Here is a 27,560-nt window from a genome sequence, read left to right as displayed (position 1 = left end):
CGTAGGCTTATTTGAAATAGAGGTTTGGACAGGCAAACTTACTCCGAATTCTTAAAATAAGCTGTTGAAAGAAAGGTTTATGAGTCTATATTCAGTTTAAATAGGTTTTGTCCAAATTCGAGGTTAGTGGATAAAGTTATAACCATAACAAGGTAGAAAGGTCAGAATCTCGAAAGTTTCATAGATTCAAATCGTTACGTCTAAACAGGAGATATATCAAATGCAAGGCTAGAACAATTCAAAGTTTCTCATATTCAAAGCAAATGTAGAGATAAAATTGCAATAAGGAAAGGTTAGGACACTTGCAGTAGGAAAGATTAGAAAGCTTGCAATAGGAAGGATCGGAACACTTGCAATAGAAAGGATTGGAACACTTGCTATAGAAAAGATTAGAAAGCTTGCAATAGGAAGGAGGAATGGGAAAAAGAAACAGAAGATGTAGATGAATAGAAGTTTAACTTCTATGGAAGCACTTCTCGTGATTTAATTGATTTATTTTATTCATTTCCTACATGCAGAGGAAGAGGACATTAATTTCAAATAAAATAAAAATACGTTTACTCTACCCATTTTTACCTTCCAAGATAGATTAACTAATTAAAAAAAAAATTATATTGACATGTATTTTTATTAACCAATCAGAATTACATTCTAAGACCAATAATTGTCTCAAAATATCCAATATACACATCTTATTAGACTAACCATTCAAGTACAAGCTATGGTGGGCATGATGCAGATGCTCGCTCCGCTCATTCCTCAAATCGTGTGGCTAGCAGCTCCCCCAACTGACTCGACCCGACAGAGGCCGAGTGGGTAGCAAGTTGGGATGGGGGAAGCCCTAGAGCAAGAGACGAACTCGAGAGGTTCGCCCGAGCAGAGCATACCTGCACCCTGCTTCCCCAACTGACTCTTCGCTCATTCCTCAGATCGTGTAGCTAGCGGCTCCCCCAACTGACTCGACCCGATATAGGCTGAGTGGGTAGCAAGTCGGAATGGGAGAAGCCCGAGAGCAAGCGACGGACCCGAGAGGTTCGCCCGAGCAGAGCATACCCGCACCCTACTAAGTCACACTACCCCACTTCAAGCCTGACACCGTATCGTTTGACTTGGTGGACGACTCGCTCAGGGCCCAGTTGTCCCGGGTCAACCAACGCCTGGACGAGTTCTAGCACGAGTTCCAAAAATCACCGAGTGAGTCTAGCGAAGGCAGCTCAGGCAGGTCCCATTTCACACAAGAAGTATAAGACAAGTCGGTACCCCTCAACTTTAGGCTGTCGGCATTGGAGACATATGACGGCGGCTCCGATGCCGCGGAGCATGTCTCCGCATTTCGGGCTCAGATGGCCCACAATGGCACCTCTGATGCATTGATGTGCCGGGCATTTCTTGGTCTTTCTTGGGTTCAAGTTTACTTTTAGTGTCATTCTTAAACTTGTTTCTTTTAATGAATTTTTTAAATTTTCTTGTTAGAAGTGCCAAGTCATCATCACAGTCCTCATCACTTGAGTTTTCTTTCAAGTGATCTTCCAAAGTTTTAAGTGTCATATCCTTCCTGTTCTTTGGAAGGATGTCTTCTTGCTCTTCATGAGCTTTACAAGTCATCTCGTAGGTCATTAATGACCCAATTAGTTCTTCAAGAGGGAAGTTGTTTAGATCTTTTTCCTCTTGAATAGCAGTGACTTTAGGATCCCAACTCTTAGGAAGGGATCTTAGAATCTTATTTACGAGCTCAAAATCCGAAAAACTATTTCCGAGTCCTTTTAGACCGTTGACAACATCCGTGAAACGGGTAAACATGTCGCCAATAGTCTCACTCGGTTTCATCCGAAAAAGTTCGAAAGAGTGTAACAAAAGATTGATTTTTGACTCTTTCACTCTACTTGTGCCTTCATGAGTCACTTCGAGTGTGTGCCAAATATCAAATGCAGTTTCACAAATCGAAACACGATTAAACTCGTTTTTATCAAGTGCGCAAAATAAGGCATTCATAGCCTTTGCATTAAGAGCGAAAGCCTTCTTCTCCGAATCGTTCCAATCGATCATTGGAAGAGAAGACTTTGAAAAACCATTCTCGACAAGATTCCAGAGTTCAACATCCATAGAAATAAGAAAGATCCTCATTCGGGTCTTCCAATAGGTGTAGTCCGTCCCATTAAACATGGGTGGACGTGTAATGGAATGGCCCTCTTGGTTTCCGGCGTAAGCCATCTCTCTTGGGTTTTAATCCATTTGAGAGTTAACCAGGCTCTGATACCAATTGTTAGGATCGAGAGCACTAAGAGGGGGGGGGTGAATTAGTGCAGCGGAAATCTTTCAGCGATTAAAAGCGAAAGCTGCGTTCGTTCGATAAAAACTATTTTGATGCAAAAGCCGATTCTAAGATTACTTATGATTAAGTGCAGTTTACGTCTAAACACAGTTTGCGTCTAAGCGCAGTTTGCGTCTAAATGCAGTTTGCGTCTAAATGCAGATTGCGTCTAAGCTCAGATTGCATCTAAGCGCAGTTTGCGTCTAAGTTCAGATTGCGTCTAAGCGTAGTTTGCGTCTAAGCGCAGTTTGCGTCTAAGCGCTGATTGCGTCTAAGCGCAGTTTGCGTCTAAACACAGTTTACGTCTAAGCTCAGATTCGGAAAGATAGATACTTGTTCGTAAAAGCGCAGAAGGCAGTTTGCAGTTATAAATGGAATCAAAACGTAAACGTAAACTGCAAAGAAACTCGTTCGTAAAAGCGCAGAAGACAGTTTGCAGTTATAAATAGAATCAAAACGTAAATGTAAACTGCAATGTAAATATCATACGAAAACACCGATTTACGTCTGAATGCAGATTCGGAAAGATCAGAACTTAGAAACTTGTTCGTAAAAGCGCAGAGAGCAGTAGCTATGTAGGAGGTTTGCAGTAATGATAAAGTGCTCAAAATAAAAGCAAACCAGAGATTTAGAGTGGTTCGGTCAGTCTTGACCTACTCCACTTTTGGCTTCCTCCACCGACGAGGTCACCGACGTCAACTAGAGGCCTTCCTTCAATAGGCGAAGGCCAACTGCCCTTTTACAGTTTCACTCCTTTTGACGGGCTCAGGAGACAACCCTTACAGAACCTTTCTCTCCTCTCTTTACAACTCAAGTCTTGAAGAACAGAAAGAGGAGAACTTTTGGACTTTACACAAATTTGAGCTCTTAGAATCACAGAAAAGATCAAGAATTCGGTGTAGGTCTTTTTCTTTTCAGTGCTGAATGGGTGGGGTATTTATAGGCCCCAACCCAGTTCAAATTTGGAGCTCAGAACGATCAAATCCCGGAATTCCGGGATCAGGCGGTTGCACCTCCTGACTGGGGCAGTTGCACCGCCTGGCAGAGCTCGAAGACTGAGCCTCTGGGCGGTGCTACCTCTGTCAGGGGCGGTTGCACCTCTCTGCTAGAGCTTGAAGACCGAGCTCAAGCGGTTGCACCGCCTGACTGGAGAGGTTGCACCGCCTGGAAGAGCTCGAAACTTGAGCTCTGGCACTACTACCTCCTGACAGAGGAGGTTGCACCGCCCAGTCTCGCTCGGAGACTGAGCCCTGGGCGGTTGCACCTCTTGGCTGGGGCGGTTGCACCGCCCAGTCTCGCTGGGAGACATAGCCTGGGCGGTGCTACCTCCCTGCCTGGGCGGTTGCACCTCCCACAGCAACCTTGGTCCGAATGGGTTGAACCATTCGACCCAATTTGAGTTCTTCAGGGGCCCAATTGCCCCAGGATTAAGCTAATGGGATCACCTCCCATTTCTAACTTAATCAAAGTGCTAACTACGATTATTTCCTAAGACATATTCTGCAGCTTGCTTCGGTGCGTCACTCGCTTCTTCCGGCGAGTTTCCGGCGAATTTCCGTCGATCATCCGATGAACCCTCGGTGATGCTCCTGCGGACTTCCGGCAAACTCCTGGACTGCGATGATCCACTTGGCAAGTTCCGACGAGCTCCTTTGGCAAGCTTCTGGACTTCTCGGATTTGTTCCCGCAGAACCTCCGACGACTGTCCGAACTTCCGTCGAGCTCTCGAACTCCCAACGTGATCATTGTCATGACTCCGGCGCAACTCCTGCTGCATGTCTTACTTTCATCGTAGTTAATCCTACACACTTATCTCAACACATACATTAGACAACAAATGACAATTGACTTCATCATCAAAATCCGAGATTCAACACCCATGGGACCCTCGACCTTGACACCCGAGGCATTCCTCAGCCTGACCAAACAAGTGCAAGCCATGGTGGGCATGATGTAGACACTCGCTTCGCTCATTCCTCAGATCGTGTAGCTAGCGGCTCCCCCAACTGACTCGACCCGATATAGGCTGAGTGGGTAGCAAGTCGGAATGGGAGAAGCCCGAGAGCAAGCGACGGACCCGAGAGGTTCGCCCGAGCAGAGCATACCCGCACCCTACTAAGTCACACTACCCCACTTCAAGCTTGACATCGTATTGTTTGACTTGGTGGACGACTCGCTCAGGGCCCAGTTGTCCCGGGTCAACCAACGCTTCGACGAGTTCTAGTACGAGTTCCAAAAATCACCGAGCGAGCCTAGCGAAGGCAGCTCAGGCAGGTCCCATTTCACACAAGAAGTACAAGACAAGTCGGTACCCCTCAACTTCAGGCTGTCGGTATTGGAGACATATGACGGCGGTTACGATCCCACAGAGCATGTCTTCGCATTTCGGGCTCAAATGGCCCTCTATGGCACCTCCAATACATTGATGTGCCGGGCATTTCCGACCACCCTGAGGGGACCGGTACGAGCATAGATCAGCCGAATGCGCCAATCTTCGATCTTGTCCTTTGACCAGCTCACCAGGGAGTTCGAGCAGAACTTCCTCACCAACGTGCGACCTAGGCCTTCCATGGCCACCCTGCGAACTGCCTCTTAATATAGTATCGTTCTAGTCAAGTTTTTTTGTTATTGGGATAGGTGAATTCTTATGGATCCACCCCATGAAGGTACCAAATATGATAATTTTTTATCATTCGGCTCGAGCAAGAATGAAATGAATGGCAAAAATAGATCCATATAAAATCTACTTTTCATACATATCTGCACATATCATACATATATAAGAAAAGATTTACTAAATTCTATTTTCTAGGGTTGCAACTATTTATTGTAACTAATTTAGTTCTTATAGGTAAATGCTCGATATCCAAGTCAGCTTATAAATTTGATCATAATCAAGTGTTTTTTTGGATTACCTCATATTTTTTTATTGATGTTTATCCCCCTAATATCTTTTTTTTTTTTACGGACAAAATATTTACTTGTTACTAATAAAGTCCAACCTATGTTCTTCCTTAGATCTCTTATTTCACTATGATAGTGTTATAGATTTGGATCGATGAAGAGGAAATGAATATGTTTCCATACTGTAAATAAGGAAGTGGAATAAATAGAATATTGAATCATCCCACCTCGCTTATTTTATTCTATAGGATCTAACGAAGCCTGTTCATGCATAACATGATTCAGATATGATCATAGAAAAAGTTCTCCTCAAATAAATCGACCTGTCCTCTACACTATAGGGTGCTTACGTGGTATTTGAAAGTGAAGATACTTTTGGTTATGAATTCAAATGTTAGGGATAAAATCAATCTCTTTGAAAAATTCATTTCAACTATTGGTATCAAATAAAGAATATAACACTTGGAAGTTGAAGAAAAGTATTCAAATAAATAACATGTCTTATTTTTTCAATAATCCATATTTATAGCAATGAAATATTATTGGATATCGTTCCTCCCAAGTATGATATATGATCAATTACATCTGCCTTTGTTCAAGGCAAACATTTTAATCTGCCAAGCTTCAGGACATCATAGGTTATGCCATTAAACCATGAGTTGTAGAAAGCATCTCAACTCATGGCTTGGCTCTGTGATAAGCACACTCCTCTAGCCCAACACCATTCACAGGTAGATCATCTTCAGGGAAGGGGCAATGCGTTATACGATCTGGATATTCCGGAATCTGCGCACAGGGAGTGGGCGTCACGTGACTCGATACGCCCTCCACGTCGGTGCAGTTCCAAATCGGCTTCTTCGACTTCACCACCTCCGCCGTCACATTGTAGATGCATATTCCGGTGAAGGGCGCGCCGGGAATCCCCTCCAGCTTCGCGGCCATGGTCACGTTCTCGGCCACCACGTTGCTGTAACTGATATTCTGCACCACCGGAATGGCTTTCGGATCAAATTTGTCGTCCGGGTGCTGCCCGTAGGTGCCCGTCATCCAGAAGACCCACTTCATCGTGTGCAGATTCATTCTTCTCACGAATATGTCCTTCACGTAAGCTCCCCTTCCGATGGTCGTCTTGATCCTGACGCCGGATTCGGAGTGGATGGCCGTGATGTCTTCGGCCCGGACATCTTGGATTCCTCCCGACATCTCGCTTCCCAGGGCGATGACAGCGCTCGTGGGGGAGATGCAGGTGAGCCGTCTGATCACTATGTGTTTGCTTGACATGTTGAATGCAATCCCGTACTCATCCCAACCGCTTTTAATGGCGATGCAGTCATCGCCTGAGACTATGTAGCAGTCCTCAATGCGGACATTGGAGGATGAGTCTGCGAAGAAGAGAGAAACCACCAAAAAGAATCAATCGAAACAGCAACATAGAATCTACAACCCAAGTAAATGTAGGTTAGATATCCACCTGGATCGATCCCATCAGTGTTGGGAGAGTTGACCGGTGCAAGAATTGTGATGCCTGAGACGATTACGTGGCTGCACAGTGCATTCATTCACGTTAACATCAGATTTTAACAATAGAATGGAAAGCAAAAGAAGCCTTCAAGTGTTCTGAAAGTAGATTATTAATATAAACCTGCTGTACACTGGATGGACATTCCACGATGGAGAGTTAACCAATGTAATGTTGGAAATCAGCACTTGTTTGCAGTACATCAATTCAATGAGGTATCCACGAGTGTAATTGAGTTCTTTGTTACGGAACATTTTCCACCAGGTTTCACCTTGTCCATCGATAGTTCCATTATTCCCTAAAAATAACAATAAAACTTGTTAGCATCACAATCAAATTATATTCTGTTCCCCATCTATGATGCAAACAAGTTAGATGATGATATAGTTATATGTGTCTTCTTGTCAATCAAAGCACGCCAAAACATAATTAAATGTTATAGTTTTTGACTAAAAATAATTTTTTTATCTAAATTTTAGGGGATCATGGAATGACAACACGACGCAGGCTTTATTAATTTAGAAGTAATGTGATAGAAGTACTGAAAATATGCAACGTATATACTACCTGTTATGACCACATCGGTTAGGTTATATCCCATGATGAGATTACTGTATCTACCCCCAGACGCATCTCTTCCTCTACCGTAGGAGGGCAAAGGGTCAATGATCGACCACTCGTTGATATCCTGCACAAGCATATCACCATGATATGAATTGTCTTAGTTGATGCAGATTGAACAAAAGAATGCCATTCTCAATTAAAACTTATTAATTTTGGAGCGTAATCTTCTAGATCTTGAAATTTGAAAGGAAATTTTTTATGTGGATTCTAATCCAAGATTATTGATGTTCACATACAAGGATATGACATACAAGAGAAATAATAATAATAATAATAATAATAATAATAATAATAATAATAATAATAAAACAAAACAAATATTACTGTTTTCTTATTTTGAGAGATCAAAGTAGAGATACTAAATAGTCAAAAATCTACCATACAAATTGCAAATATTTCAGAAATTAATATTATCAAGACAAATTTAGATTTGTAGTGGCTTAGTTCACTTCTTTTCCCTCATAGTCCAAAGCGGTGACTATGCACATCGGATTAGACTTGTGAATTCTCCTTGGAGATGAGATGAAGGAAACGTTAGAATAGTATACACTCGCCTTGTGAATTCTCCTTGGGGAGAGAGAGAGAGAGAGAGAGGAAGGCTAATTATAAATTATGTTATGTAATTAGTTAATTTCAGTATGTTGATTCGAGCTAATTATAGATTATTTATACTGCAAACTAGAGTATGCATAACTTTAGATAGTTATATTCTCCTTGGTTGAAAATAACATGTTTGTTGAGATAGTCTGGTCTGGTCTCTCCTTTAAAATGTGATTTGTCCTACTCCAATGATATATTTTAGTTGACATATTATTGAGCAACACATAAGTCTTTTGTTACCACAATAATAAAATCGTAAAGTCTTAACCATTTGGACTTGACAAAAGCTATCTGGAATTAATATGTCTCTCTGCTCTAATAAACTTAAATGGATTGATTATCATCGTATTAAGATTAATTTGTTTCAAGTTGGCCCTTATAGGCTTGTACAATGGTTGCTACTTTCTTAATCATGACACCAGACCTATTTATTATCATTATAATATTTTCAGCCCTATTTGTTATCATTATAATGTTTTGGCTTGACCCTTTGGTATATTTTTTTTATAAAATTATTGTTACTCTAACAATACGTTGAACCATATCATGGGAATTTCTTTTTTAATTGGTTCTTACATTAACTGATACAGTAGCCTTGTAACTAGTATCACATCCAACTAGGGTAAATTGCAAGATTATACATTTTTAATACTTATTTTGTTTTATTGAACTTCCGAATCTAAGTCGTCATATGAAAAAAAAATATAAAGAGAGAAAAAGAGAATCTTTTTAGATTGATATATAGTGGGTTTTAGATCGGAAGATGGTGTCCCTATAGATTTTATAAAGTTCTTTCCAGATGACATCAAACGATATGCATTGTAGATCCGATATATTATTATTTAATTTTAATTCTGAATTAAATTTTTTTCATATTACATATAACATATTACAGATTTTATGTTTACAATTGATATCAGAACCTAAGTTCTTAAGATTAAATACCTTAGATATTTTATTTTCTGATTTATGATGCATAAATTATTCATGTATATTATCGATTTAAATTCTTATCTAAATGTGAAAAAAAAAAAATTTCATTGGTGCTCACATCATCTGATACCATAGCCTTGTATAATATAGCATCTTTCCATAGGTCTTTCATCAGATTGCACCCTTTTAACACTTTCATTTTTTGTTGGACTTCTATAATGTTTTATATAGGATATATTTTATCGGCGAGAATACCTTGCATGTTGATCCTTTTACTTAGCTTATGATAAGATTGGATCTACCAAGTTCGTGCTCCTTGATAGGCATTTTTTTCTTCTTTCTTTGTGGTAATATCACTTTCGTTAAGAAGTTATAACATGGTTCATTTTTATGTTTTAGTTTAAATTTATTTTTCTTTCTTGCCTACGTCATGATTCTTACCTGGCTTTCTTGACTAACATTATTTGCCCCTGCAGTACTTCTTATATCATGACAATATAGTTTATCACATTAAGGCATGAACTATAATGTGATGATATAATGATTAGTGGTAATTGCTAGTCATATTACTAGCCATTCGTAGAAGTGGTATATAATTAAGTTTTGTACTTGATGTAACAAATGATTTCAAGAGAAATAAATGATTCAATGATATAATTAAATAATAGTATTAGTATAGTATGATTTGAGAGGAAGTAGCAGGATCCACTAGAACACTAAAGTAGAGGTATATTGAATCAAGAGTAGATATAAATATTTTTATAATAGTCTTTTCGATCTATCCTCGCTTATGAAAGGTCAAGCCAATACCATAGCTATTGCAATGCAAAGGGCTTTACTTGAGAATTAGAAGGAACATGTATCCCATGTGCAAACTCTGAGAAAGTGTTGCATGAATATTCTACGATAATAAGAATTGAAGAATCGATACATCAAATTTTACTAAATTTGAAAGAAATTGTATTGAGAAGTAATATATATAGAGTTAGAGATGCATCCATTTGCATAAAGGGCCCTAAATACATAACTGCTCTAGATATCATCTCACCACCTTATGTGGATATAGTTGACACAACACAATATATAACTAACCTGACGGAATCAATTGATTTATATATTAGATTATACATTAGGTGAGATCATGAATAACTCTCAAAATGGAAGTTATCTTAAAGATGATATATCTATGCCTATTCGAAATGCGAATCATAGTATTCATTCTTATGGGAATGGGAATAAAAAACAAGAGATGTAGATGAATGGAAGTTTAATTTCTATGGAAGCACTTCTCGTGATTTAATTGATTTATTTTATTCATTTCCTACATGTAGAGGAAGAGGACATTATTTTCAAATAAAATAATAATAGGTTTACTCTACCCATTTTTACCTTCCAAGATAGATTAACTAACCTAAAAAAAATTATATTGACATGTATTTTTATTGACCAATCAGAATTACATTCTAAGACCAATAATTGTCTCAAAAGATCCAATATACACATATTATTGGACCCTTTAAATAAGAGTCAAGAAGATCCTATGAGAACTGAATATGTTCACATAGAAGATGTAAAAGAGATTTTGGACACTCTACAAAAGCATTTCAGAATTGATTTACCTAAGAATAAGTTTTCATTTTAAATCCATTACAATTATTTCATCTTCTTTTTCTAATAAAAATAGAAAGAAAAATTTTGTAAAGAAAGAAGAAATTTTATTTTTAATCTTTTTGGCACAATATGTATTTTCATGAAATAATCATAATCAAATTAATGTATCTAAGAATTGTAACTTTGAAGTCACTATTCTTATATACTTATTCCAGGTATTTCATAGTTGAATTAAGTTAAAAAATACTTAAAGTTAGCGATTTATCAATAGATAATGTTGCCCCAATACCTAACCAAAGAGCTGCTAATCAAAAAGACTATTGTAGCTATTGGATGATGAAATAGATTTTAAAATTTATTAATATTCTTAAAAAAAAGTGCTGTCAATAATCTCATTGGTATTGAAACCATTAAAAAAAAACACCTAATAACTTATTGGGCATTGTACGGAGTATTTATAATACGGGAACGAAGTACCAGTTGGGTAATATTTTCAAAGCCTACATTACTAATGATGGTTCCACAATTACCATGCCTACATTACATGCAATAGTACCTAGAATTACTACTGAAAAAAATATAAAATATCATTGGGCCATGCGGGTTCTTCATAATAATTATGCCCTATCTCTTTAGCCATTTTAGCTCTTAATATAGTATTATTTGATACGATGTATTTTGGGCCCAAGATACATCACAACTGAAGCCACATGTCAAGTCATAACCGTACCAAGAAGCTGTTCCACATGTCCCATCCCGAGAGCTCGGTCATAAGTGTCGTCCCATCCCTCGAGAGTCAGCGGCCACGCCGAACCGACGTGCTATTAACCCTCGTACAATAGTATAAAGCCCCTAGCCAGCATCCGGCAAGAGGGGAGAGGAGGGAAGAAAAATAGAAAACAATCCACCCACTACTGACTTGCTCATCGTAGGGGCCAAAGTCGAGGATCACCCAACGAGTGCCATTTTTGCAAGCGAATGACCACTCGCAAGCCGCGAGCATCTCAACCCAGGGGTCACCATTCAATGTGCAAGGACGAGCTGTCAATCGGCCGGAGCTTTACCAATGCCAACAAGCATCCCTTCCCGTGGCCACAGCCACCTCGTCATCCAGCTCACTCGACCGAAGGCTCCCGACATTGACCCGTGGACCAAACCGTGCTGACTCATCAGGCACGGTATACTTGTTCAGTAATATTTTGGTGCTAGAAGGAGGGCCATGTCGCAAGAGTATGTCGTAGATGTTGGGCTGATAGCCAATATTCAGCCCATGTGGGCTAGGGTAGCCCACAGCCCACACCCCCTCTTAACTAACCCTAATTAAGATTAGGGGGGTGTGGTGGCTACGTTTTAGAAGCAGAAAAAGGCTATAAAAAGGCAGCAACAAGGCAGATCTTCACAGCCACGGGATTCCAAAGAGAAGAAGGAGAACAAGGCAGAAAAGGAAGAGAAAGAAAGGGAAGAAGACAAGGACAACACAGAGAGACTATTCTCAATCATCTAGCAGTGTTCTCATCTCAGGTTAGATCAAATCTATAGTAGACTCTTGTTGTGATTACTTGGGGAGGTTTTAGATATTGTGGCCAGTGACGTGATCCTTGTATCCCAGTTATTCTCTTGTGGTTGTTGCTAGGGTTTAGGGCAAGAGATTGAGATTTGTATATTCATTATTCTCATAGTGGATTATCTCTAGTTTGCCCCGTGGTTTTTACCCTTCACATTGAAGGGGTTTTCCACGTATATCTTGGTGTTCTATTTGATTGTGCTTATATTTAATTCCGCTGCGTATTTTGGTCTTCTAGTATTTGTTCATATACAAAGGTTATTCCTCTTTTTATCCCCATCAACTGGTATCAGAGCGGGGTTTTGGTGATTTAATTTTTGTATTTGAACATGGAGGTCAGAAATATTTCTCGCATGATTAGTTTGAATGGAAATAATTGGATGATATGGAAACCAAGAATGGAAGATCTCTTATATTGCAAAGATTTGTATGGACCTTTGCAGGGGGATAGTGCAAAACCTACAACTATGACAGATGATGAGTGGAAGAGGTTAGATCGAAAAACAATTAGGTTTATTAGACAGTGGCTTGATGATAGTGTCTTTCACCATGTTTCTACTGAAATTTCTGCATATTCTCTTTGGAAAAAATTGGAAAGTCTCTATGAAAGAAAAACAGCTGGCAACAAAGCTTTTTTTATCAGAAAACTTGTGAACCTAAAATATAGAGAGGGTGCTTCTATTGCTGAGCATTTGAATGAAATGCAGAGTATTACTAACCAGTTATCCTCTATGAAAATGTCTCTTGATAATGAGTTGCAGGCATTGTTACTTCTCAGTTCATTACCAGAAAGTTGGGAGACACTGGTGGTTTCCCTTAGTAATTCTGCGCCAGATGGTATTGTCACTATGAGTCAAGTAACAAGCAGTTTGTTGAATGAGGAGTTGAGAAGAAAGAGTTCAGCAACATCTCAGAATGATTCACAAGCACTTATCTCAGAGAACAGAGGAAGGTCAAAGTCTAGAAGTAGTTCACGTATGGATAGGAGCAAGTCAAGATCAAGAAAAGATATTGTTTGCTATAACTGTGGTGAGAAAGGACATTACAAGAACCAATGTAAGCAACCTAAGAAGAACAAGAAAAAGGGAAAAGAAGTGGAGTCTACAAAGTCAAAGGATAATACTGTAGCTATAGTGCAGGGTGGTGATTATTTGATTTTGTCTCCTTCTGATGATATTTTTTCTTGTGTGTGTCAGGATCTTGAGTGGGTGATTGACACAGGTGCTTCTTATCATGCTACACCACAGAGGGAGTTTTTTGCTACTTACAGGTCTGGAAACTTTGGTGTTGTCAAGATGGGCAACTATGGCACAACAGACATCATTGGCATGGGTGATATCCATTTAAAGACCAACCTTGGCTGCAAGTTGGTGCTTAAGGATGTGAGGCATGTGATTGACTTGAGGCTGAATTTAATTTCAGTTGGAAGACTAGATGATGAAGACTATGAAAGCAGATTTCACAGACGGCAATGGAAGCTCAGTAAAGGTTCTCTTGTTATAGCTAGTGGAAAGAAATGTCATACTTTATACAGGTTGCAGGCTAAAGCTTCTGGTGAGCAGTTAAATGCTACAGAGAAAGACTTCAGTATGGAGTTGTGGCATAGGCGATTGGGACACATGAGTGAGAAGGGGCTGCAAGCTCTTTCCAAGAGAGAGGTATTGCCAGACCTCAGAGGTATACATCTGAACCCTTGTATTGATTGTTTGGCTGGTAAACAACATAGAGTTTCATTTGCTAGTGTTGCTTTGTCTAGAAAAATACATGCCTTAGACCATATTTATACAGATGTATGTGGTCCTTTGAGGACAAAAACTCTTGGTAGATCTGTTGATGTTCTTGGTATAAGTGGTACACTTTATTTTGTCACTTTTATAGATGATTTTTTCAGGAAAGTTTGGGCCTATGCTTTGAAGACCAAAGATCAAGTTATTAATGTCTTCAAAGAGTTTCATGCCAGGGTTGAAAGGGAGACAGAAAGGAAATTGAAATGCATAAGATCAGATAAAAATGGTGGTGAGTATACAGGATTGTTTAATGACTATTGCAGGTCACATGGGATCCAACATGAGATGACAGTTCCTGGTACACCTCAGCATAATGCAATTGCAAAGAGGATGAACCGCACCATCATGGAAAAAATTAAATGTATGCTTTCACAGGCCAAGCTACCTAAAAGGTTTTGGGATGAGGCTTTGAGGACTACGGTTGATGTGATTAACTTATCACCATGTACAGCCCTAGATGGTGATGTTGCAGAGCATGTATGGTCAGAGAAAGATGTTTCCTACAGGCATTTGAGAGTATTTGGTTGTCGCGCATTTGCACATATTCCAAACAATGAGAGGTCCAAGCTGGATGGTAAGTCTAAAGAATGTATTTTTCTTGGTTACTCACATGATCATTTTGGTTACAGGCTTTAGGATCCAGAAAAGCAGAAGGTATTCAGAAGTAGAGATGTAGTCTTCTTTGAGGATCAAACCTTTGAAGATTTAAAGAAGAAGATGCTAGTCATAGGTGCCTAGCAAGCCAATCACGTGAGTGATGGCACGTGTGACTTGATACAGAATCTTTTTGTTATTATATTTTGGCGTATATCACTTTATAACTATTGCATATGTGCATATATATATTGTGATGTCCTTGGATTTGTGCAATGGGAATCGGATCGTGATGAGATCACGATAATGAGATCGATTCACCTTTAAACACATATCCTAAATAATCCCGGTCATAGGTTACTCGAGAGGGACATCGTGATAACCGAATAGACTGGTGTGCTGTATACCCGTCCATATGATGGATGCAGCTGATCTCATAGCTACTCGTTTAGAGACACTAGGGATACAGTACAGGTGCTCATTGGAGAATGAGTTCACTAATTGATCCGCTTACGGAATGCTGGATGGTTGATGATGCCTTATTATCAGACAGCGATTCCGTAGTCCTAGTGGTGTATCTTGTCCTTAGACTTGAGACACCAAGGATGTCCTGTATGAGTGCTCCACTCTTTGATACCAGACTTAAAGGTTTGGTTGTCCCAGATCTAGTACAGCTGGTCATTGGGAGTGGTAGTCGACCTTACGAGGGCTATTGAGTGTCGATAGAGTATCATCCACTCTCGGCGTCATGAGAGGAATATCCCATGTGTTCTTGCTCAGACAAATCCCTGGTCAGGGTCATTCGGGTTGAGAGAGAAAGAGTTCTCCGGGAGAATCCGATTAGAGCGAGACTCGAGTAGAAACAGTATAGGTCTGACAACACCATGCTCGATATACGGTCTCTGGGATATTAGATGGATGAGCGACTATAGGTACACGGTAACTAAGGACAGACAGGTCAAATGGATTGGATTCCCCTGTATCGTCTGGGGACTACGGCGTAGTGGCCTAGTACGTCCGTAGTCGATGAGTCAAGTGAATTATTACAGAGATAATAATTCACTGAGTTAGAAGGAATTCTGACGGGTATGACTCACAACCAGCTCGATATTGGGCCTAGAGGGTCACACACATATGGTAGATATTGCGATGAGTAGAGGTTCGGATATGAGATATCCGACGGAGCCCTTGTCTTATTGGATGCAGATCCAATACCCGCTAGGGGAGGACCCATTAGGGTTTGACAGGGGACCTCTATAAATAGGAGGGATTTAGAGCCTCATAGGCTAGAGTCTTTGCTTGCCTTTCCTATTCTCCTCTCCTTCTCCACCTCAGAGCAGGCCTGGAGTTTTGAGGAGCGTCGTCGCAACCCTACTGTGTGGATCACCGCAAGAGAGGAGGACGCTTGACCTCCTTCACCCTCTCCTAAGGATCTGCAAGAAAACAGGGATACACGATCTCCCTAGGTAACACAATATACTCTATATGCAGTTTTAAGTTTCGCGGATTTTGCACACCAATCTTCGCAGACGACGAACATCTTTTCGGGAATCGGGGATTTTATTTTTTTTGTTCTTCCGCTGCGCATGTGATGTCGCCCCCAAGATTTCCCAACAGTGGTATCAGAGACAGGTTGTTCGTGCGAATGATTGGTTTTGAACTGCGTGTGTTGTGTTTAGGAAGAATTTTGACGTCAAAATCGTTGACGCAAAAGCGAGAAAGGGCTGCAACAGTTACTGCCCTCGATCTGCGTGCGTGAAGCGCAGCCGAAGGCGGGAAGCGCAGCCGAAGGCGGGCAGCACAGGGGCTGCGTCTGCAGCAGTCGGCTGGCGGCCTACTTGCAGCAGGCTTGCTGCCGGCGGGGCTGGCAGCCCACGGGCAGAGGCACCGCAAGGCAGCGGCGCTTGCCGCCGCAGGGCTGTTGAATCTCGGATTTTGATGATGAAGTCAATTGTCATTTGTTGTCTAATGTATGTGTTGAGATAAGTGTGCAGGATTAACTACGATGAAAGTAAGACATGAAGCAGGAGTTGCGCCGGAGTCATGACAATGATCACGTTGGGAGTTCGAGAGCTCGACGGAAGATCGGACAATCGTAGGAGGTTCTGCGGGAACAAATCCGAGAAGTCCAGAAGCTTGCCAAAGGAGCTCGTCGGAACTTGCCAAGTGGATTGTCGTAGTCCAGGAGTTTGCCGGAAGTCCGCAGGAGCATCACCGAGGGTTCATCGGATGATCGACGGAAGTTCGCCGGAAACTCGCCGGAAGAAGCGAGTGACGCACCGAAGCAAGCTGCAGAATATGTCTTAGGAAATAATCGTAGTTAGCACTTTGATTAAGTTAGAAATGGGAGGTGATCCCATTAGCTTAATCGTGGGGCAATTGGGCCCTTGAAGAACTCAAATTGGGTCGAATGGTTCAACCCATTCGGACCCAGGTTGCTGTGGGAGGTGCAACCGCCCAGGCAGGGAGGTAGCACCGCCCAGGCTATGTCTCCCAGCGAGACTGGGCGGTGCAACCGCCCTAGCCAAGAGGTGCAACCGCCCAGGGCTCAGTCTCCGAGTGAGACTGGGCGGTGCAACCTCCTCTGTTAGGAGGTAGCACCGCCAGAGCTCAAGTTTCGAGCTCTGCCAAGCGGTGCAACCTCTCCAGTCAGGCCGTGCAACCGCCTGAGCTCGGTCTTCGAGCTCTAGCAGAGAGGTGCAACCGCCCCTGACAGAGGTAGCACCGCCCAGAGGCTCAGTCTTCGAGCTCTACCAAGCGGTGCAACCTCTCTAGTCAGGAGGTGCAACCGCCTGATCCCGGAATTCCGGGATTTGATCGTTTTGAGCTCCAAATTTGAACTGGGTTGGGGCCTATAAATACCCCACCCATTCAGCACTGAAAAGATACAGAACAACATCGAATTCTTGATCTTTTCTGTGAATCTAAGAGCTCAAATTTGTGTAAAGTCCAAAAGTTCTCCTCTTTTTGTTCTTCAAGTCTTGAGTTGTAAAGAGAGAAGAGAAAGGTTCTGTAAGGGTTGTCTCCTGATCCCGTCAAAAGGAGTAAAACTGTAAAAGGGCAGTTGGCCTTCGCCTATTGAAGGAAGGCCCCTAGTTGACGTCGGTGACCTCGTCGGTGGAGGAAGCCAAAAGTGGAGTAGGTCAAGACTGACCGAACCACTCTAAATCTCTTGTTTGCTTTTATTTTGAGCACTTTCTCATTACTACAAACCTCCTACATAGCTACTGCTCTTCTGCGCTTTTATGAACAAGTTTCTTTACAGTTTACGTTTATGTCTTGATTCTACATGTAACTGCAAACTGTCTTCTGCGCTTTTACGAACGAGTTTCTTTGCAGTTTACATTTATGTTTTGATTCTATTTATAACTGCAAATTGTCTTCTGCAATTTTACGAACGAGTTTCAAGGTTTAGACGAAAATCTGCATTTAGACGTAAAACTGCATTTAGACGTAAATCGGCTTTCCTCGTACAATCATCAGGTTTCAGTTTACGTTTACGTCTTGATTCCAACTGCATACTGCCTTCTGCGAGTTTACAAACGAGTTTCAAAGTTCAGACGTAAATCTACATTTAGACATAAATCTACGTTAAGACGTAAATCTACGTTTAGACGTAAATCTGCTTTTTGTAGATTATTTTTTGAGCTGTACAATAGCAGCACACTGTCTTTATACTTCTGCTTAAACTGCTTTTGATCTAAATAAGTGATTTACGAATCGACACTTAGACGTAAACCTGTTTCTTCGTACGAACGTCGGATTTCAGTTTGCGCCAATATTCTGGTTTTCTTCATAGCTGCAAACTGCCTGCATAGATTGACTGCAATCTTGCTTAGTATCAACTTTCATATAGAACTGTCCTTATCGTTCAAACGCAGCTTTCGATTTTAATCGTACAAAGTTATCCGCTGCACTAATTCACCCCCCCCCCCCTCTTAGTGCTCTCGATCCTAACAATTGGTATCAGAGCCCGGTTAACTCTCAAACGGATTAAAACCCAAGAGAGATGGCTTACGCCGGAAACCAAGAGGGCCATTCCATTACACGTCCACCCATGTTTAATGGGATGGACTACACCTATTGGAAGACCCGAATGAGGATCTTTCTTATTTCTATGGACGTTGAACTCTGGAATCTTGTCCAGAATGGTTTTTCAAAGTCTTCTCTTCCAATGATCGATTGGAACGATTCGGAGAAGAAGGCTTTCGCTCTTAATGCAAAGGCTATGAATGCCTTATTTTGCGCACTTGATAAAAACGAGTTTAATCGTATTTCGATTTGTGAAACTGCATTTGATATTTGGCACACACTCGAAGTGACTCATGAAGGCACAAGTAGAGTGAAAGAGTCAAAAATCAATCTTTTGTTACACTCTTTCGAACTTTTTCGGATGAAACCGAGTGAGACTATTGGCGACATGTTTACCCGTTTCACGGATGTTGTCAACGGTCTAAAAGGACTCGGAAAAAGTTTTTCGGATTTTGAGCTCGTAAATAAGATTCTAAGATCCCTTCCTAAGAGTTGGGATCCTAAAGTCACTGCTATTCAAGAGGCAAAAGATCTAAACAACTTCCCTCTTGAAGAACTAATTGGGTCATTAATGACCTACGAGATGACTTGCAAAGCTCATGAAGAGCAAGAAGACATCCTTCCAAAGAACAGGAAGGATATGGCACTTAGAACTTTGGAAGATCACTTGAAAGAAAACTCAAGTGATGAGGACTGTGATGATGACTTGGCACTTCTAACAAGAAAATTTAAAAAATTCATTAAAAGAAACAAGTTTAAGAATGACACTAAAAGTAAACTTGAACCCAAGAAAGACCAAGTTATTTGCTATGAGTGCAAAAAGCCGGGACACTACAAGAGTGATTGTCCCTAAGCCAAAAAGAGAACAACAAAAAAGAAGGCGCTCAAAGCAACATGGGATGATTCGAGCGCGTCTGAAGAAGAGGAGTCCAACACCGAGCAAGTTGCTCATTACGCCTTAATGGCCATCGGAGAGGAGGTAACGAATTTATTAGATACTGATTTATCTTTCAATGAATTATTAAATGCCTTCCATGACTTATTTGATGAATGCAAAATTATCAATAGAAAATACAAATTGCTAAAAAAGGAGCATGAAAGTCTTACTTGTGATTTTGATAAGTTAAAAATTGAATATCATGATAGTTTAAATTCATGTATCAAATGTCATGATCTAGAAACTCTCCAAAAAGAAAACCTGCTACTTAAGGACACCTTGAAGAAATTCGAGGTTGGTAGCAAGTCATTGAACATGATCCTTGCAAACAAGGGTCACGTTCCAAAAAGAAGTGGAATTGGATTTGTGAGAAGTCCTCACCTAAATCCAACCACCTTTATAAAAGGCCCCATCTTACATGTTCAACACCAAGCAAAATGTAACTTTTGTTGCAAAATTGGACATAAGACGCATTATTGTCCATTCAAGAAAATTAGTCCAAACAAATTGATTTGGGTTCCTAAAGGAACCATGATAAACTCTATGCAACATGATAAACAATGTAGATCTATCCTTCAGGCACCCAAAAGCAAATGGGTACCTAAAAATTATCCTTTCTTGTAGAAACCCACACCATCGCAAGCTAGGAGCAAGAGATGGTACCTTGATAGTGGATGCTCAAGGCATATATGACCGGAGATCCATCTCAATTCTCTAAGCTCACTAGCATAGACGAAGGCTATGTCACCTTCGGAGACAACAACAAGGGTAAAATCATTGGCAAATGAACCATAGGTAACAAATCCAACTTCTTTATTGAAGATGTTTTGTTAGTTGATGGTTTAAAACATAACCTCTTGAGCATTAGTCAATTATGTGATAAAGGATATACTGTCAAATTCGAATCTAATGCTTGCATCATTGAAAAACCACATAAGAACATGTCTATGATTGCATTAAAACAAAATAACGTATACACTATTAACATCAGTGATTTATGTGATGAAATGTGTTTTGCGGTTATGAATGAGGATGCTTGGCTATGGCATAGAAGATTAGGTCATGCTAGCATTAAACTAATCACTCAAATATCATCTAGAGAACTTGTAAGAGGAATTCCTAATATCAAGTTCATCAAAGATAATGTATGTGATGCTTGCCAATTAGGTAAACAAATTAAGGGTAGTTTCAAAGCTAAGAATCAAATAAGCACCTCTAGGCCCTTACAATTGATCCATATGGACTTATTCGGACCAATCTCTACATCGAGTCTTGGAGGTAGCAAGTACGCCTTTGTCATTGTTGATGACTATAGCAGATATACATGGACCTACTTCTTAAAACAAAAAAATGAATGCTTTAAATACTTTACCAAGTTTTGTAAACTTGTTCAAAATCAGAAGGGTTATATGATTTCGTCAATTAGAAGTGATCATGGTGGAGAATTTCAAAACCATGACTTCCAAGAATTCTGTGAACTCAATGGATACAACCATAACTTCTCTACTCCAAGAAATCCTCAACAAAATGGGGTAGTAGAAAGAAAAAATCGAAATCTACAAGAAATGGCAAGAACCATGTTGAATGAACATAGCCTACCCAAATATTTTTGGACCGAAGCCGTAAACACTGCATGCTATATTTTGAATAGAGTTCTAGTAAGACCCTTACTCACCAAAACTCCTTATGAGTTATGGAATAACAAAAAACCCAATGTCTCATATTTTAAAGTCTTTGGGTGTAAATGTTTTATCTTAAATGAAAAGGATAACTTAGGAAAATTCGATGCTAAATCTGATGAAGGAATCTTTCTTGGTTATTCTTCGGTTTCTAAAGCTTTTCGTATTTTCAATAAAAGAACTTTAATTATTGAAGAATCCATCCATGTTGTTTTCAATGAGATTTCCGAAATTAGGAAAAATGATCTTGACGATGATGTTAATTTTGATTCTTTGAATTTAAACGAAACCCCGTCTCCAACTAGCAACTTGGATGCATCCACTTCCCAGATTTCCTTACCCAAGGATTGGAAGTATGTAGATGCTCATCCTAAGAAGCTAATCTTAGGAGACACATCAAAGGGGGTTCAAACATGATCTTCCTTTAAAAATTTTTGTGCCAACGCCGCCTTTCTCTCCCAAATTGAACCCAAATGTGTTGATGAAGCCATGAAAGATGATTCATGGATTATCGCAATACAAGATGAATTGAATCAATTTGAGAGAAATGAGGTGTGGACGCTTATTCCTAGGCCAAATGACCATTTAGTTATTGGTACTAAATGGGTCTTTAGAAACAAGCAAGATGAAAATGGTATCGTGGTTAGAAACAAGGCTAGATTAGTGGCCAAAGGTTTCAACCAAGAAGAAGGTATCGATTATGAAGAAACCTTCGCTCCTGTGGCTCGATTAGAAGCCATAAGAATGCTCCTTGCCTACGCTAGTAGTAATAATTTTAAATTATTTCAAATGGATGTTAAAAGCGCTTTTCTTAATGGCTTTATCTCCGAAGAAGTCTATGTTGAACAACCTCCTGGATTTGAAAATAATAGTCTCCCTAATCATGTGTTTAGATTAACTAAAGCTCTCTATGGCTTAAAACAAGCTCCAAGGGCTTGGTATGAGAGACTTAGTTCTTTTCTTATTAAAAATAATTTCATAAAAGGCAAGGTTGATACTACATTATTCATCAAGAACTTTGAAAATAATTTTTTAAATTTATGTTGATGATATTATCTTTGGTTCTACGAATGAATCTCTTTGTGAATCCTTTGCTAAAACTATGAGTCTTGAATTCGAAATGAGTCTAATGGGAGAGTTAACATTCTTTTTAGGTCTACAAATCAAACAACTAAGCAATGGCATCTTTATTAGTCAAACTAAATATGCTATGAGTTTACTAAAGAAGTTTAATATGAATAACTCAAAAGCTATTAACACTCCTATGAGCACCTCCACTAAGTTAGAAATTGATGAAAGTGGAGAAAGCGTCGATCAAAAAACCTATAGGGGTATGATAGGAAGTTTACTTTACCTCACTGCAACTAGACTAGACATAATGTTCAGTGTAGGACTTTGTGCTAGATTTCAATCAAACCCTAAGATATCTCATCTCAAAGCAGTTAAAAGAATACTCAGATATCTTAATGGTACCACAAATCTAGGATTATGGTACCCAAAATCAGAGAAGCTTGAGTTAATTGCTTATGCTAATGCGGACTTCGCAGGCTGTAGATTAGATAGAAAAAGCACATCAGGAACATGTCAATTCTTAGGACATGCCCTTGTTTCCTGGTCATCTAAGAAACAAAACTCGGTTGCACTATCAACAACCGAAGCTGAATATATTGTAGCAAGTGCATGCTATGCACAAGTTGTTTGGATGAAAAATACCTTAGAAGATTATAAAAGTTCATCTTAAAAACATTCCCATTAAATGTGATAACACAAGTGCAATATGCCTAACAAAAAACCCTATACAACACTCAAGAACAAAACATATTGATATCAGACATCACTTTATACGAGATCATGTTACGAATCATGATGTAATCATAGAATTCATTGATACGAAACATCAACTAGCTGATATCTTTACAAAACCTCTAAGTGAAGAACAATTTGATTTCATAAGAAGAGAATTAGGAATGTTGATGTGTCCGAATACTTAAACTAGCTAAAATTATTTTTCGGACGTTATTGATTAAATGACTTGGTATCACTTGATCAAATAACATGTTGGAAATTATGTGACAAATGTTTTTGAAAATCAGTAGCTTACTCATATCCGAATGCATGTAAGAAGTTCATCTTATTTTCTATTTGAATGCTAGTAGATTTTCCTGTACACTCTTATGAAAACTTTTTGAAAAATGAGTTTCTTCCTTCAAGCAACGAACTATAACATAACAAGGAGAAGAGATATTCAAAGCATTATATGTGTCATGCCTTCCTTTATATGCTTGATAACCTGCTGGAATCACATCTACCATTCTTTTTTATAATGCTACCATGCTTTTTGTTGATGACAAAGGGGGAGAAAAATATGAATTGATATGGTTGCTATTACTGATGTTATGATTAGGCCATACCTGCTATCACTGATAATGATATGGTTGCTATTACTGATGTTGATATGGTTGCTATCACTGATGCTATAATTAGGCCATACTTGCATCACCAAGAAATATATGATTGCCATATGCCCTGTATCAAGATATCAAACAAAAATTTGCATCTTACGAATTGATATCTTACCATATGATGCAATGCTACACTTGCTAAAATATTCGAAATGTGTACATCATGTAATGATATCAAAATCTTGCTTCACAGCTTTACATGTCGATATCTTACAATATGATGAATTGCTACAATAACCATCATTAAAACTTGTTATATTTGAAAATGTATATCAAGCCTTGACATCATCTTCAAAGAGATACATATGATAGGAATCATGATGGGAATATGTCTCTTGAATTTATAAAGTTTTTAAATTCAAGAAGTATGGCATATAGACAGGGGGAGTTAAGGTTAACTCCATTATCAATTGATTGTCATCATCAAAAAGGGGGAGATTGTTGAATCTCGGATTTTGATGATGAAGTCAATTGTCATTTGTTGTCTAATCTATGTGTTGAGATAAGTGTGCAGGATTAACTATGATGAAAGTAAGACATGCAGCAGGAGTTACGCCGGAGTCATGACAATGATCACGTTGGGAGTTCGAGAGCTCGACGGAAGTTCGGACAGTCGTCGGAGGTTCTACGGGAACAAATCCGAGAAGTCCAGAAGCTTGCCAAAGGAGCTCGTCGGAACTTGCCAAGTGGATTGTCGCAGTCCAGGAGTTTGCCGGAAGTCCGCAGGAGCATCACCGAGGGTTCATCGGATGATCGACGGAAGTTCGCCGGAAACTCGCCGGAAGAAGCGAGTGACGCACCGAAGCAAGCTGCAGAATATGTCTTAGGAAATAATCATAGTTAGCACTTTGATTAAGTTAGAAATGGGAGGTGATCCCATTAGCTTAATCGTGGGGCAATTGGGCCCTTGAAGAACTCAAATTGGGTCGAATGGTTCAACCCATTCGGACCCAGGTTGCTGTGGGAGGTGCAACCGCCCAGGCAGGGAGGTAGCACCGCCCAGGCTATGTCTCCCAGTGAGACTGGGCGGTGCAACCGCCCCAGCCAAGAGGTGCAACCGCCCAGGGCTCAGTCTCCGAGCGAGACTGGGCGGTGCAACCTCCTCTGTCAGGAGGTAGCACCGCCAGAGCTCAAGTTTCGAGCTCTGCCAGGCGGTGCAACCTCTCCAGTCAGGCCGTGCACCCGCCTAAGCTCGGTCTTCGAGCTCTAGCAGAGAGGTGCAACCGCCCCTAACAGAGGTAGCACCGCCCAAAGGCTCAGTCTTCGAGCTCTGCCAAGCGGTGCAACCTCTCCAGTCAGGAGGTGCAACCGCCTGATCCCGGAATTCCGGGATTTGATCGTTTTGAGCTCCAAATTTGAACTGGGTTGGGGCCTATAAATACCCCACCCATTCAGCACTGAAAAGATACAGAACAACATCGAATTCTTGATCTTTTCTGTGAATCTAAGAGCTCAAATTTGTGTAAAGTCCAAAAGTTCTCCTCTTTTTGTTCTTCAAGTCTTGAGTTGTAAAGAGAGGAGAGAAAGGTTCTGTAAGGGTTGTCTCCTGATCCCGTCAAAAGGAGTGAAACTGTAAAAGGGCAGTTGGCCTTCGCCTATTTAAGGAAGGCCCCTAGTTGACGTCGGTGACCTCGTCGGTGGAGGAAGCCAAAAGTGGAGTAGGTCAAGACTGACCGAACCACTCTAAATCTCTGGTTTGCTTTTATTTTGAGCACTTTATCATTACTGCAAACCTCCTACATAGCTACTGCTCTTCTGCGCTTTTACGAACGAGTTTCTTTACAGTTTACGTTTATGTCTTGATTCCACTTGTAACTGCAAACTGTCTTCTGCGCTTTTACGAACGAGTTTCTTTGCAGTTTACATTTACGTTTTGAATCTATTTATAACTGCAAACTGTCTTCTGCAATTTTACGAACGAGTTTCAAGGTTTAGATGAAAATATGCATTTAGACGTAAAACTGCATTTAGACGTAAATCGACTTTCCTCGTACAATCAACAGGTTTCAGTTTACGTTTACGTTTTGATTCCAACTGCATACTGCCTTCTGCGAGTTTACAAACGAGTTTCAAAGTTCAGACGTAAATCCGCATTTAGACGTAAATCTGCATTTAGACGTAAATCTGCTTTTTGCAGATTACTTTTTGAGTTGTACAATAGCAGCACACTGTCTTTATACTTCTGCTTAAATTGCTTTTGATCTAAACAAGTGATTTACGAATCGGCACTTAGACGTAAACCTATTTCTTCATACGAACTGACACGGACTTAGCTGGTTTTGCCTAAGTCGTGCGGCACCCTTGCGTGTCCGTCCGCAAAGGTCAGCCTCCCCGAAGCCTCCCATTGTCCCTTAGGACCTCCAAAAGAGAGAACGGGTTAGAGAGAACGCCTCAATCGGGATCCACAAGCAAACACGTCCGAAAAACACTTCATAGACAATGCAAATTACAAACAGACTTTACAAGCTCTGAACAGTGGCACAATAAAGGGTAAAATGGTCCATTACAGACCGAAAAGCTCTCTCACGTGTCCACATGACACAACCTTTATTTACAAGCCTAAAGAGGCCACCAACCCAACTAAAGTGGGACTATTAAGCCTTCGGCCGCCCCTCTACATTTTGTACAAGGCATGAACATGCCAACAGACACGGACAGATATAAGCATTACATCAAACATCCTGTTTCAAAGTTTGTCAGTGACATTCTCCCCCACTTATCCCTTCGACATCCTCGTCGAAGCCTTTGTGAACACTGCAACTCTTCGCCTTTGCTGAGTCTTCAATCTTCTGCTCCAGCTGCAATGCGCTTCCTGGCTCCCAGCTGCTCTCCGCTGCTGTTTTTTAGTAGTCGAACCTTTGATCCACCATGCTGCTTCAACTCGCCAATGACTCTGACTCTGGTGTGGGGTTGGCTGAGTTGTGTTGATCCTCGTTGATTACTGCGGATCCATCAAATGAAGGAAAAGACCATCCTTACTGCGCCAGTCTCTCAAAATTTCCACATGCTGCTTGAACTGGGTGGATGCTTGTTGGAGCTTTAACGAGCATCGCCTCGCAAACTTCTAAAGTTTTGGGTCCTTCCTCCACAAAATCTACTCATTGACTCTTCTTTCAGTTAGTTGTCACATCCAAGTAGGTTCGCATCACTTCCGCTTTCGATTGGCATTTCGTTGGGAAATGAAGCGGACAATCTACTCTCAGTAGCACTGATCACCGTTGGTGAGGATTTGACAACTATTGTCTTCCTTTATCTTCGAAGGGTCTTTGAACTTGTGCAGAGCTCCTCTGCTGGATAGATAAGAGAACTGGGGTACTCGGTTTCGCCCATTCTCTTAAGAGTTGAGAAGGTAAAGGTTACTTGACTTCGCCCGCCTCCTCGAGGTTGTACTTCATGCATCGAGCTGGTTACTGGCCTTCGCCTGCTCTTTGCTCACACTTCTGAAGCACTTGAAGTGTTTGCACTCCTTGCGTTGAGTTAGCTACTGTGATTCACCTTCTCAATGCCATTGAACTTCTGGAATGCAGGAAGTTTTCACCCCAACTTGGAGTAATTTTCTCATCAGTTTGGTCGCCTTTGGGATTGTACCGTCTTCTCCATCAACCCTGCCGCCTACTCCCCTGAGTAGCAAAGGTACAGCACCGCGTACTGCCTGCTTCGTTCCTTGGTCGTGCACTCTTGCATGACCCGAAGTCCTTCACTTATGGCAATCTTGATGAGAAACTTGTTGACACCGGTCTTACGAAGTTCCTCGGCCTCTACCCTTCAGCCTTGTCTCGGTACTTGGAGATTGCCTCTACATGCTCCACCTCCTCGGCCCCTTTCACGACCAAGCGCTCTCCCTCCATGAGAGCAAGGGATCAATGACTTTGACGGAAGTCCCGCCTCTGCGGTACCATGGCGCTGCCAAGCCCATGGCCCTACTATCTGTCGCCTCGCATCTGCATCCCTTTTCTTCCCGATTAGTAGATATGTCTCCGTGGCACTCCTCTGAGTCCACCTC

The 27,560-nt window shown here is 40.7% G+C and overlaps 1 protein-coding gene across 1 annotated transcript in view; it reads right to left on the bottom strand.

Moving 5' to 3' along the window:
- Window positions 1–5,893: 5,893 nt before the first annotated feature.
- The window catches only part of LOC135594717 (probable polygalacturonase), a 47,334-nt gene continuing 25,667 nt past the window's right edge, over window positions 5,894–27,560 (bottom strand). The window contains exons 7-13 of the mRNA XM_065085185.1: window positions 25,932–25,947; window positions 13,789–13,803; window positions 9,022–9,056; window positions 7,302–7,422; window positions 6,858–7,032; window positions 6,687–6,757; window positions 5,894–6,597 (exon numbers count right to left, since the gene is read on the bottom strand). Coding sequence (XP_064941257.1) covers window positions 5,894–6,597; window positions 6,687–6,757; window positions 6,858–7,032; window positions 7,302–7,422; window positions 9,022–9,056; window positions 13,789–13,803; window positions 25,932–25,947 — 1,137 coding nt within the window. The remainder of the gene's footprint in view (window positions 6,598–6,686; window positions 6,758–6,857; window positions 7,033–7,301; window positions 7,423–9,021; window positions 9,057–13,788; window positions 13,804–25,931; window positions 25,948–27,560) is intronic.

Source organism: Musa acuminata, chromosome BXJ1-2, assembly GCF_036884655.1.
Source record: "Musa acuminata AAA Group cultivar baxijiao chromosome BXJ1-2, Cavendish_Baxijiao_AAA, whole genome shotgun sequence".
Lineage (NCBI taxonomy): Eukaryota > Viridiplantae > Streptophyta > Magnoliopsida > Zingiberales > Musaceae > Musa > Musa acuminata.
Note: the sequence above shows the minus strand (reverse complement) of the source record. Positions and strands in the feature narration are given on the sequence as shown.